At 53.6% G+C, this 12,712-nt stretch overlaps 5 protein-coding genes across 5 annotated transcripts; 2 read left to right on the forward strand and 3 right to left on the reverse strand.

Annotated features, from left to right (window-relative positions):
• Positions 1–703: 703 nt before the first annotated feature.
• UMAG_05494 (Rab GTPase-binding exocyst subunit SEC15) lies at positions 704–3,133 on the forward strand (the record flags this gene model as incomplete). Its single annotated transcript, XM_011393519.1, has 1 exon — positions 704–3,133. One exon carries the CDS (start codon positions 704–706, stop codon positions 3,131–3,133), a length of 2,430 nt encoding a protein of 809 aa, XP_011391821.1.
• A 477-nt stretch (positions 3,134–3,610) lies between these two features.
• On the reverse strand, positions 3,611–4,768 carry UMAG_05495 (uncharacterized protein; the record flags this gene model as incomplete). The annotated part of the gene is made up of 1 exon (XM_011393520.1): positions 3,611–4,768. The coding sequence occupies one exon, from the start codon at positions 4,766–4,768 to the stop codon at positions 3,611–3,613; it is 1,158 nt and encodes a 385-aa protein (XP_011391822.1).
• A 1,714-nt stretch (positions 4,769–6,482) lies between these two features.
• UMAG_05496 (uncharacterized protein) lies at positions 6,483–9,344 on the reverse strand (the record flags this gene model as incomplete). Its single annotated transcript, XM_011393521.1, has 1 exon — positions 6,483–9,344. The coding sequence occupies one exon, from the start codon at positions 9,342–9,344 to the stop codon at positions 6,483–6,485; it is 2,862 nt and encodes a 953-aa protein (XP_011391823.1).
• Positions 9,345–10,196: 852 nt separating this feature from the next.
• UMAG_10758 (uncharacterized protein) lies at positions 10,197–11,439 on the forward strand (the record flags this gene model as incomplete). The annotated part of the gene is made up of 2 exons (XM_011393637.1): positions 10,197–10,494; positions 11,090–11,439. 2 exons carry the CDS (start codon positions 10,197–10,199, stop codon positions 11,437–11,439), a joined length of 648 nt encoding a protein of 215 aa, XP_011391939.1.
• A 416-nt stretch (positions 11,440–11,855) lies between these two features.
• On the reverse strand, positions 11,856–12,712 carry UMAG_10759 (uncharacterized protein; the record flags this gene model as incomplete). The annotated part of the gene is made up of 1 exon (XM_011393638.1): positions 11,856–12,712. A coding segment is annotated over one exon (857 nt), but the record flags the coding sequence as incomplete, so codon positions are not given.

Genomic DNA, 12,712 nt, shown 5'->3' on the forward strand with positions numbered 1-12,712 from the left:
GCGTGGGCTGTTTCCGGTGTCTTGCGCCCATTTGCATCGGCTAACATTGTTCGGAGACAATTGTGAAATGAAGCCAAAAAGAGGCCGTCGATCCTGATATGAATCCCGAATCGTGAATACGATACCGCTGCAGTCAGGAGTCATGTATGCTGTTGTCCATCGATTCACGTTTCAAGACGTGATCCTGCTCGACGATTTCACGTCACGATGCGTGATGCATGTGATGTGTCACAATTTTCTATTCACGATTCTTTTGATAATGAAGACCTAACACATTTATTATAATAAACCACGAATCACGAATCGTGAATCGTGAATCGTGAATCTGTTTGCGTGGTGTCTGTCGCGCAGGGACCACTTTGTCGTGTGTCTGAAGAGCAACGAGCGGATCTTGTACCCTTGGTGATTCTTGATTCGGTGATTCGTGATTCACGATTCTCCACACGAGTCTCGCCGAGGTAAACCATCAACTCTACGCTTTTATATACCCGCACGCTCGTCCTCAACGTCTCTGCGTCACTTGAACCGGCTTTGCATGGAACGCACTCCACAGCTCTACCGTCGGTACGAAATTTGATTGTCGACTGGAACCAGTCATCGATAGCCCGTCAGCAAGCGGCTAACGCATCTTCTTGAATCCGCCATGCACGCTGGCGCTCACTGAGACCTCCGCGACTCATCTCCCTGGATCATCGTCTACACCATGGTCGTCCGTCCGCGTCGGCCGCTCGTATCGCTCGAAGCACAACTTCAGCAGCTCACGCTGTTTACCGACCTCGACGCGGACTCGGAAAACCTCGAACAGCTCGGCCCCATCATCAAATCGCTCGACGAAGCGCGTCAACAAGATGCATTCCTTCGGCATCTCAAAACGTTTGTTCGCTCCAAAGATCGCGAGATCGAAGCGGTCTGCGACGACAACCACTCCGAGTTTGTCGCTGCGGTCGACAAGCTGCTCAAGGTTCGCTCTGGTACAGTCACTTTGAAGCATCGAATCGGCGAGTTGAACGAAGATCTGCAGGCAGGCGGAAGCTCGTTGGCCAACAAGAAACGACAGCTGCTCGAAACGCAGAGAACAGCATCCAACGTCAATGACGCGATCTCTGCTGTCGAAGTGTGCTTGAGAGTGCTGGATATGGCGAATCGAGTCGACGCATTGATCAGCGAGAAAAAGTACTTTGCTGCATTGCGAAGCATGGCCGAGCTCGAAACCAAATTGCGCGGGCTGCTCGGACACGAGTTTACAAAGCACATGATGGAGGGCCTCCCGCAGATGAAAGAGCAGGTCAAGAGTGCCGTGACGAGAGAGATGAAGGAATGGCTGTTCCAGGTGCGCGAAAAGTCACAAACCGTCGGTCAAATGGCGCTGGAAGCTATGGAACTAAGACAGAAGCGCTGGAGAGTCAAGTCGCAGCGTGATCCGCTCTTGCGTCTGGCCAAGGTCAACAGTGCGATCGAACTGGTGGTCAACGAGAGGACAGAGAGCAACTTTGTCGATAACGACAAAGTCAGCGTGGATTTCCGTCCGTTGTATCAGTGCATCCATATCTACGACGCGTTGGATGCCAGGGAAGAACTGCAGACCAGCTACCAGGAGGATCGACGTGCGCAGGCCAACCTGCTGCTCAACCAAGGCTTGACGTTTGATACTGCCGGAACGGTTCCTGCGCTGTTGGAAGAGATGGTTGGCTTTTTCCTAGTCGAGCACCACGTGATCCAAACCACACCAGTGGGGTTCAGAGAAGAGTCTGAGGTGGATGATCTTTGGGATACCATGTGCAGCCGTGTGGTCGAGATCGTCTCGCTCGCATTGCGCGATTGCAAAGATACAAAGATCTATGTTTCCGCCAAAGCGTCGATACAGACGTTCATCCAGACGCTCGAAGGCTATTCGTTCCCCGTTGCCAAACTCAATGCTTTGCTTTTGACGCTGTTCGAGCGGTATGCACAGCTGCTACGCGATAGGTTCAGCCGGGATTTCCAACAAGCGATGCACGACACTCAACACGAACCGATGGTCGTATCCAACGCCGAAGAATTGCAAAAGGTGCTCTCCGTGTGCTGGCTAAAACCTGGCGATGACGCCATGCTGCGCTCTTCCGGCTTTCCGCTGTCGTTGCCGTTTTCACAGACCTATCCGCTGTGCTGTATGGACATGCGCAACCTCGTCGATCAGTACTACATCTTCAGCGATGGATTTCAGAACCACCGCGAGATCGACGAGATCCTGAAAAAGTCGTTGGACGAATTGCTCATCACGCAGGTCAGTACGGCGATTCGCAAGAGTCTGGACAACACGAGGGCGAGTATCAACCTGTCGCAAATTGCGCAGATCGTCGTCAATGCCGAGCACTTTAATCTGGCGTGTCTGGAGTTGGAGAAGCTGCTGACTGCGTTGCGAGCACCGCATGGGCGCGGAGGCAAGATGTCGTTAGATGCGAGCCACCATTTTACAGCGACATTGAGAATCGCCGAAGATAAGATCAACCAGGCGTTCGCTGCCAAGTTGGACCAGTTCCTCGGTTTGGCAGAGTACGATTTTGCTCCCACTCCCGAAACGGCGCGTGTGCGGAGCATGGGCAGAGCGACGCATTCGGCGTGGTTGCAAGATACGGTTGACTGGTTGAGGACTATGATGGAATCAGTTCTCGTCCTGCTGCCCCCTGGTGTCAAGTCGATCGTCTACACTGCAGCTTACCGCCACCTGTCCGGTAGCCTGTTGGATCGACATCTGTTGTCCGCCGAAACGACGCAAGTTAACGTTCAAGGTTGCGAGCTGCTGCTCGTCGACCTCAATTTCCTCTCCAGCGCCGCAACGCAGGACGGTGTAGATGCCAGCATCTTTGACCCTGTCACACAAACGTTGCAGCTCGTCGTCCTGGACAAAGTGTCCGAATACACCATGTTGGTCCAAGGCGGAAAGGTAGCCATCGAAGCAGGCGCAAGATGGGCGCGCGTCGATCCGAAAAAGCTCTTGATGCTCTTAGACAAATTCATCAAAACCGCAGGCCCAAGGAGGACTGGTGGTACCCAGGCGCAAGCCGAAACCGCCGAGCTCACAAAAAGGCAGAGGGAAAAAGAAATGCTTGCTAGAGCCATCGCGTTGACGAACACAAGCATCGCGCGGCCCTAGTCATCACACCCCAAGTGTGTCGCGCCACCACCACATGACTCTCCCCTGCTCGCTCTGCTTCTCACGTCTCAAACCAGACTTTGTTGCACATACAGTACACAGTGCCTAATCTAGGACGAGTCAAAAGTCACCGTTACAGTTCAAGAAACATTCATGATTTCTAGAAAAGACACAAGAGAAAGCCATAAGAGAGGTTTATTTTTGCAAAACGTGAGACAGAGCAAAAGTGCTCTGAACGCAGACAACTGGGTGTGGTTCAACCACGACCAGACCGAGATGTTTTGCATTTGGCCTGCATCTCTCTTTTCAAAAGTTAACAAGCAAGACCGAAGCCGAAGCATACGCGTGTCATGATGCTTGTTGTAGAAGAACCATGCCAAGCAGAGCAACGGGTCGGGATGGAGTGGTGGAAATGGTCGAGGCGCGTAGAACAAGACGCAAGAGGACCGGCCTCTATGAAAGTTGGTTCGCCTGAATCTAGACGAATCGCCATGTGATACCATCCAAGACGCCCTTGTCTTTGTTGTCCAGCTGTTCAAACACACTCGGGCTGCAATCTAAAGCATGATCTGTACAAGTGGGGCATTCATCCGTAGCAAAAGCATACGCCGTCTTACCCTTCCAGCTGATCTCGACCTTTTTACCGCAGAGCGAGTTGTGGTTGGGGTTGCCTGAGCTCGGGTTGTACTTCTCGAAAAGGTCGCGAGAGATGGCGACGATGGGCTGGTCGTCGCTGTTGACAATGCCGCAGGCGCCGAGGCCAGTGTTGTAGAAGGTGGCACGACCGATGAAGGGCGCTGAGGTGGAGTACAGGGAGGCGGTCGAAGGCGCGCCCGGTGGTGAGGTAAAAGCTGGAGGAGTGTAGCCGTTGATCGAATTGTCTGAGGAGCCCGAGGATGGCGTCGACGGTCGTTGGTACTCATCCGCTGGTGGAGTAGACTTGTGCTGGTTAGGCTGATCGTGGGAAGGCGCCTGTTTTGATTGGTCGGCCGGCTGTGGCTGTGGCTGTGGCTGTGGCTGTGGCTGTGGCTGTGGCTGTGGCTGTGGCTTCTTGGGCTTCTTAATCATCTTTGGCGATTGAGGTTGTGGCTGCATTGGCTGAGGCTGGTTTGGACCAGCCTTTTCACAAGCTGGAGCTTGCTTGTCCTGCTGAGCGTTCTTAGCAGGGGCTTGCTTCGCATCGTCTTTGGCAATATCACCAGAGGTATCCTGAGCAGGAACTTGATGCACATCATCCTTGGTGGCGTCACCAGTGGTAGCACCGACGCCCGCACCAGAAAAGCCGTGAAGGTACAACTGAAGACTTTGAGCATCGCCGTACTCCTCGTAGTGTTTCAACGCAGCTTCGAGCTTGTGCTGCTGTGACTCGTACCTGTCGTGAGCTGACACATTGCCATTATTATCGCCTACATCTCTGCGAGCGACACGAACAGCTTCAGAGGTGCGTTGGTAAAGACTTGAATCAGAGTTGAAATGGCGATGAAATTTGTGGTTGGGATCGTTTCGATGGCTGGACACAAGAAGACTGTGAGCATGATGGAGACCATGAACGGGACGTGCGTTCGCAAACGTGACGTGGGAGGTTGCCATGACCAGCATGGCGACGAGGAAGGTTGAAAGGCACGAAAAGAGCATTGTGACGAATTCAAACGCACGAAGCGGAAGAAGTAGGGAGCAAAGATGTGGTGGTGAGGGAGAATGGGCGAGCAGCGCAAAAAGGGCGCGAGAGGCTGGAAAATCTGGGGAGCGTGTAGGATTGTGGTCGGAGATGCAGCAGAGGTTGTCTGAAGGGCAGAGATGGAGAGTGAAAAGAGCTGACACTGTGTTAACATCCGGAATTGGGAAGGTGTACGGACGACAAGGAAGAGACGTTCTGTTCAGGAAATCGACACTCCTCTTATGCTTGTTGACGAAGCATTGACGCTGATCATTCGCGCGGCAGCACTGACGAGTAGCAGACCCCCAGAGCACGGTGCCAAAGGCGCACAGGTATTCTTACACCAACATCAAGTTCCCTGCTCGTCATTCGTTCGCATGTTGCGTGTCGCTGCGTATTTTCACTCACCTGTGACTGTTGAGCGAGTTGGATTGTGTTACGATCAGAAACCAACGGGTCAAGGGGGAAATAAACCTGTTACGAGATATGGACCGATGGCGCAAGATCAAGCCAAGAACCCCAAAAATAAAGAAGTCGCCGTGGACGAACCGAACGGATTCAAGCGGAAAGAGACAAGGGCAATCAGCGTCGACTTTCAAACTCAAGATTTCTTGCCGATCGCTCCGTTGATGACCGAGAATTGCATCCTCTCGACCTCAATTCAGTCTCGACTGCTGACATTGTCGAGGTCTAGCTTATGGCGCGACCTTGACTTACCGAGCGGAGGGCAAGAGGGGAAGCCGAATCGAGCAAGTCACAGCTACAGGTAGAGAATCGATAGAGCGAAGTGTGCGAGAAGGAAAGCGGAAGGGATAAAAATCAGAAAGGATGCAAGAGGGGAGTCTGGCACAAAGGAGGTCGAGTAGGAGGAAGGAAAAGGGGCGACTTGAACTTGATCAACAAGGTTCGAGGGTGTGTCCCCTCAAACTCACTTTTTTACGATGCTGTTATATAGAAACGGGGGTAGCGACGCAGAGACAAGTTTTGGAGGTCGACTTTTGACCGATGCTCAGAGCTTGATGCACGATCGGAAGTCTCGCCGGAAATGCCGTGCTGAACTTCCTTGTTCTCGTCACTCGTGATTTGAAAAGCTTGCAGCCACGATGTGACGGTACAAAGGGGAGATAAAAGGCAAGCAGATACGAAATGAAGTCGGTTTCTGGCTGCCTTAAAGCGTCGCCAAGCATGCTTTTCTGCGGTACTTGGCGAGAGCCTCATCTCCGAAAAGTTGTGCTACAACGTCGAGCCTGCCGACTGGCCCTTTCCCGAATCACATGCCTGATCGAGTCGAGGCAATCGGATCTTCTCTTCACGATCTCATCGTGGGTGCACTAGAGAGAGTAGGACCCCCACCGTGAGACGGTCAGGTTTTGGCTTGGCATGGGAATGTTGATACCCTCGCAGCCATAGCGTGTAGCAGGCTAGCAAATGTGATACAAGCAAAGGCCCTCGGTGCTCGTCCCTGCGTTCTCTTTGTTGCAAACGCATAGACGCAGTCTGTGGGTCCTGTTGTGCTTCAAGGCCGTTCGGTTCTCATCCCTCCTCAAGCGCAGCCACAAAGTGACATGACGAGCGATCGCACTCGTGACTCGTGACTGTGACTCTTTAGACAATCGTAAATATTCTTTTCCTTTCTATTCGACACGCAAAAAACACTCTCAGCTCGCAGCTTTCAGCTTTGCTTGCCTCGATTCAGGCAAATACCCAACCAGCAAGCTCATCAGCCCACACAGCCAGCTCGTTGCTCACGTTGGCTTCCTTGAATCGCAGCTTGGCCTCGGCCTCCTCCTGTTCGTCCTGCAGAAGCTTGACGCCGAAGCCGTCACCTCCCACTCTGGTCTCGTAGCACTTAAAGCCAGCATTCTCCAGCTCGCTCATCAGCTCCTTCACCTTCTCCTCCTCAAAGTCGTCCGGCAGCAGTGTAACTGCACATCCTCCTCCTCCGGCACCTGTGAGCTTAGTAGCCAGCTGATCGGGTGCAAACGACTCGGTCTTGTTCTTGATCAACTCCAGCGAAGCGTGCGATACCTCGAGCCCAACAAGTTCGCTATGGTTCTGCTTGATCAGTTCGCGAAGCTGTGCAACTTGCTCGGAGCGAGAGAGACCCGAGTTGCCAGTGAGCACGAGCTGGGCCGAATCGGCGATCGTCTGGATTCGAGCGAGAGCCGCATTGACACGAGTCGGCTCGGATTCCTTCTGAGCTGCAACGTGAGCGATCAGCTTCTTGCCCTCGCGGCCGACGCAGCTGTCGACGAGGAGGAAACGGAACGAAGAGAAGCCTTTGAGCTTGTTCATCTTGTTGGCTGTGAGCGTGTTGCTTGGGTGAGCACGAGTGAAAGCGATCGCTCCGCCATGAACAGCCACCGTGTTGTCAACACCCGAGGGGGTGCCGTGAATTACCTTTTCAGACAAAAAGGCCCATTCGTTGATGTGTGTCGAGTGCTCAGCTGACAGTTCGCTGCCCGGAGCGGGAATGCGACCATAGAGGATGGTGAGCGCCGCAGCGAGGCACGAGCTGAGCGCGGCGCTTGAGCCGAGTCCTGCACCGATGGGCAGAGCCGAACGCAGCACAAATGCCTGAGCGCGCGCATCAGCCTGACCGGCGATGCACATGTAAAGCACCAGAAAGGCGATCGAAGCAGCATGGCTTCTTTCGCTCTCGTTGACCGTGTCGCCCACCACCTTTTCGATGGCGCCAATAAGCGTCTTGTCGAGCGAGTCAGGTACGGCGCCACCACCTTGAATGGATTTAGGCACAGCAGACCAAGGAAGATCGGCGATGTTCCAAGTGTGGATCACGCCGAGATCAGGCAAATCGAGCGAAATCTTGCCATCCTCTCGTGGCGATACGTTAGCGTAGCATCGCAGCGCCACCGAGGCGGCGACAGCAGTAATACCATGCACCACTGCGTGCTCACCGAAAAGGATCACCTTGCCAGGCGCACTGACAACCACCGACGACGGCGGCGGGTGATCCTGAGCCGAGCGAGGTTCCCCTTCACCGCCGCGGGTCTCGAGCCTTGCACGGTTCATGTCGTCGACCAAGCTGCCAATCTTGTCCTGCTGAGTGTGCTCGTCAGTATGCAAAGGCGTGCGTTCGTAGGCAATGAGATCTGGGGATGCTGCGCGCGAGCTTTCGGTGGTAGATGCGAGAGCAGAGCTTCGAGCCGAGGGCTTTCGTCGGATGGCGCCAGCTTGGAGCAAAGCGTTTTCGAGGTCGTCAAGCAAGTCGCGCTCGTCTTCGATACCGACACAGAGACGAATGAGGTCTTCAGGCATGCCTCGAGCCGCACGAACTTTCGGGTCGATGGAGGCGTGCGACATGAGGCAGGGCATCGAAATGAGACTGTTGACACAGCCAAATGACACTGAAATGCCCCACAATCGGGTGGCACCCACAATGCGTTCCGAAAGCGCCTTGTCGCCGGTGACAAAGCTGAGCACCGATCCCGGACCGGCGGCCTGTTTGTCGTGCACCGCCTTGGAAGGGTGGGAGGCAAGGCCGGGATAGTTGACCTTGAATCCGAGCGAGTCAAGGTAGTGGGCCACAGTAATGGCGGAAGCTTGCTGTCGATCCATGCGCACCGCGAGCGTTTTGATACCACGAAGCAAGAGGAACGAGTCCATGGGTGTGAGAGCGTTTCCAATCGAGTTGATAGTGAAGGCGATTTGCTTGCCGAGGTCGTCACGGTCGCAAGCAATGACGCCGGCCATAAGATCGTGGTGACCCGAGAGATACTTGGTACCCGAATCATAAACAATATCCACTCCGAGCTCGAGGGGACGCATGAGGTAGGGCGACATCATTGTGTTGTCGACCACAACAACAGCATCGGGCGCCCACTTCTTGGCGGCAGCAGCGCATCGCTGAAGATCGCAAATTTTCAGACACGGGTTGGTGGGCGTCTCAAGAAGAACCATGCTCACCTTGCCGCAAAGGCCGGCAGCGGCTTCCTGGCTTCGCTTCTGAAGCATTTCTTCGACCTTGGAGGCGTCGGTGGTGTCGACGTGGTCGGAGTGGATGTTCTGGTGGGAGGCAAGGTAGCCGAGGAGGCGGTTGGAGCCGCCGTAGAGGTCATCTCCGGCAATGATACGCTCGCCAGTCTTGACGATGCGGGTAATGACGTCAAGACAAGCCATACCACTCGAGACGGCATAGCTATACTTGCAGTTCTGCAGCTGGCAGAGATGGTGCTGGAGCATGGAGCGAGTAGGGTTTCCCGAGCGGGAGTAGTCGAATTCGCCGCCGGGAAGACCTTTGAAGGTGGCCGACATGTAGATGGGAGCCGACGAGGAACCGTACTGATCCTTGTGGTTGGGGTCGTCTACAGTAGCGCACTGAGTAGCGAAGCGGTAGCCATTGGGGCCGCGACGGTCCTTGTGCGAGATGAAGGCGCTTTTGATGTCAGTATCATCGCCGAGGTCGGAAGGCTCGGGGGAGGTAGGGATGGAAGAGTCGAGCGAGGCGACGGAAGAGGCGACGTCGGTGCTGAATGGGGTGATGGTGGACGCCTGAGAAGACGCCACGCTGTAAGCGTCACGAGGAGCCGACATGCTCAAGATTCTATGGGCGTTGAGAGTGACCTAGCAACGGAATGCTCTGTGTAAAACCGCAGTTGAGTAGCGGTGTTCTTCGTGTGGATGTGGCGACGAGCAATGCTGTGTGTTGAGGACTGCTCAGCTGAAAAGAGGGCGCGCCAAGCTACCACTGCACGTGGGTAAATGAGGTATCAAAGTGTAAGCTGCGCTGCTTGTAGAAAATCCACGTTGTGATGGGGTGCGTTGTGCAAGATGGAAGGATGGGAAGAGGATAGAGCGTTGGACACGAAATCATCCAATGTTTCTGGACACTCACGACTCGTAACTGCGTAAGTTGTGTGTCGAGTTGCTGTTGCGGAGATGACGGCGACTCGGCCAATCACGAATTCGTGATTCTAGCTTTAACTTAGCTTGTGCTTGTGCTGTGCAGCATCCGAGTCACTCATGACTTTTGAGCTCTTGATCTTCACACGTCGCTGCTGCTGCAAGTCGCAATATTTTTTGGGTCGAGATTGAGTATCCACGATTCGTGATTGTTCCACTCTGATTCAAACACGCACTCTCCTGTCTTACTTGACGCAGTCACGAGCCGTGAGTTGTGAGCGCTCAAATCGTGAATACTGTATGCAATCAATATTTTCACAGTCCGTATCTCATTCGTGATTGCGTGCTTTTTTTTTGCTCTCCAGGCCACAAGGATCGGCGATCATGCTTCTTTCTGTGTCCCCGATTGTACTCTTCGGAAGACGGTATTCGATCTGTCCAAAGCTGCACTCTGAAACTTTCCTGTGGATGGCATGCTCTCCCCGCATCCCACCAACTCTCCTAACTCTTCCTCTTGCTCTTCCTTGTCCTTCTTGCACAATTATGGACGCCACGCCAACACAGCCAATTCAGATGGACAAGAGACCTGACTCACGTCGATTGGCCGACTTTGCTGCCAAAGCCGCCGAAACTTTCGTCTCTGCTTACTATGCCGCTTCGGATTCACCGCAGCGTACCAACTTGGTGCCAACGCTGTACTTGCCCAACTCGTCGATCGTATGGAATGGCACGCCTGTAAGCGGGCAGCAGGAGCTGACGGCCATGTTGAATAGTATGCCAGGAAGCAAGCATGAAGTACAGGCTTTCGACTGCCATGCCCTGGGAGGTGCTGTTGATGGAGGTGAGTTTCAGAGGCCCCCGGTTGAAATTTGATCGCGTCCTCCACGCGCAGCCTCGATTTGTGTATCGATATAGCAGGAAAGCTTTCTACTGTCTAGAAGGATTCTTCTTCCGGATGCGAGAGTGTCGACTTTCTTGCAGTCTACGCGAGTAAAGAGGCGAGAACAAGCAAAAGTCTCTTCAGCACAGCGTCGCCCCTCCTCTCTTCCACCTTTGCGGACGAATGCGGTGCTAAACCACAGCCAGCCAAGAGGTGGTGCTACGGAGCAAGCGGAGTCGTTTAGATGCGAAGCGACGCTTTTCATAAGGGTTCGATACCTTTTCTTCCCAAGGTTCACTGTTGTATCGAGTAGTATATGAAGCAGACATTTCCCTCCTTCTCTCCTTCTCTCCTTCTCTCCTTCTCTCCTTCTCTCCTTCTCTCCTTCTCTCCTTCTCTCCTTCTCTCCTTCTATCCTTCTCTCCTTCTATCCTTCTCTCTTTCTTTCCTTGCCTCTCCTCGCACTATCCCCTCGTCCTGCCGGTTTATATTGGTGCCGATCCGTATGTCACTAACGTTTCCTTTTGCGTCTGATATGCACACAACTATACATCAGCATCATTCACACCACCCTCGATACTGCTCACTGTATCAGGCACGGTCTCGCACCACACGCCCGAATCTTCGTCCGCACTGAATCCATCCACGTCTACGGCACCCAAGTCAGCAACATCTTCGACGCATGGTGCAAATCGGAATCGCGGCAACTTTGATCCGGACGCGCCGCTCACTTCGCACCCGCGGGCGTTTTCACAGAACTTTGTATTGGTCAATGCCGCAACTGCGGGTGCGGGTGGCATAGGAGAAGGCGGCGTTGCTTTCAGCAGCGCAACAGGCAAAGATGCTAGTATCACGCTCAGTGCAAAGTATGTAGTGCAAGCGGATAGTTTTCGGTTCGTTGGATAGGACGACAAGCAGCATCACCTTTCTACCCTTCATCAACCATCACGTGTGCTTCAGGCGCATCATCAAGCTCATCAAATACCCTCGATGGCTACCGAATTCAGCCTCCCAGTCAGCCGGTTGTTGGCACAGATCGTCTCTTTTCGCTGTGCAAATCGTGCATGCTGATGGCTCAAACCGCCGTCCGAGAATCCACATCACGCCGGACGTAGCTCGCACACTTTTGTCGGGCTTCCTGCTTGTGGACTCGGCATCGATACGCGACGTACGAACAGGTGTTTGCAGCTCTCTAATGCGGTTCTTACGCACTCAGACAACAAGGGAGCTAATCATGTCTTGCTCAACAGCAACAGGAAAACAAAAATGGAGTTGCATGCATCGCAACTATCTACATTCATCTTGAAGTGACATCATGGGATCTAGAAATCAGTGCTGTTAAAGTGGGATGAGAAGTCGTACGCCATTGCGTCGGCGTCATGATCTTTTGCGATCGATTCGTCTACCATGTCCATGGCCACGTCTGTATGCATATTGTAATTGTGTGGCAGAGGGACCAACGTGGTCTCGGATGATGGGGGGATGTTGAATGGTGAATGGGATGAGCTGGGAGATCGAGCGAAAGCTCTGGCTGATGTTTGTGTGGCGGGGAGACTGAGGAGATTGGGACGCGAGGCCGAGTGCGAGAAGAACGATCCGTCATGCGAAGAGCTCGAGCTCACGGATGAGCAGAAGGAAAGTTTTGGCAACCCCGCTATCCTTCGCTCTGAAGGAGGCACTTGGGGCTTTCGGACTTGCTCCTCTTCCTCATCCGATTCTGATAGTCTTCTGGTTCGTTTCTCCACCACATCCATCGTCTTGCTACCGTCTACGATCGAGCCCATCTCGTCGTCTGACTGTTGACACGTTTGACCACATCTAAGCTCGTCAAAGTTGCTGGCGAGCCAAGGAGCGGTGGAAACCCTGCTCCAACCACGCCTTGAATTGGTCACGTTGCGCAAGACGTCTCGTTCCGAAACAAATCCATCGCCTCTATGCAACGCATCGACACTTGTCGATGCGCGTGAGTAGCCTTGGTTGACACGGGATCGGATGCGCCATCCGAGGTTCGCCAGTGCGTTCTGCGTTTCACTGTCCACCAATGCACCTCGCACTTCGTCAGATTTGATCAATGTGCTGTGCGGTTGTGAGTTGCAAGTAGCATTAAAAGTGGTGGAGTGGTGAAGGTTGGGAAAAACTTGGAATATGCTGCTGATGGATCGAGACTTGGATGATGGTA

This window comes from Mycosarcoma maydis, chromosome 18 (genome assembly GCF_000328475.2).
Source record: "Mycosarcoma maydis chromosome 18, whole genome shotgun sequence".
Classification (NCBI taxonomy): Eukaryota; Fungi; Basidiomycota; class Ustilaginomycetes; order Ustilaginales; genus Mycosarcoma; species Mycosarcoma maydis.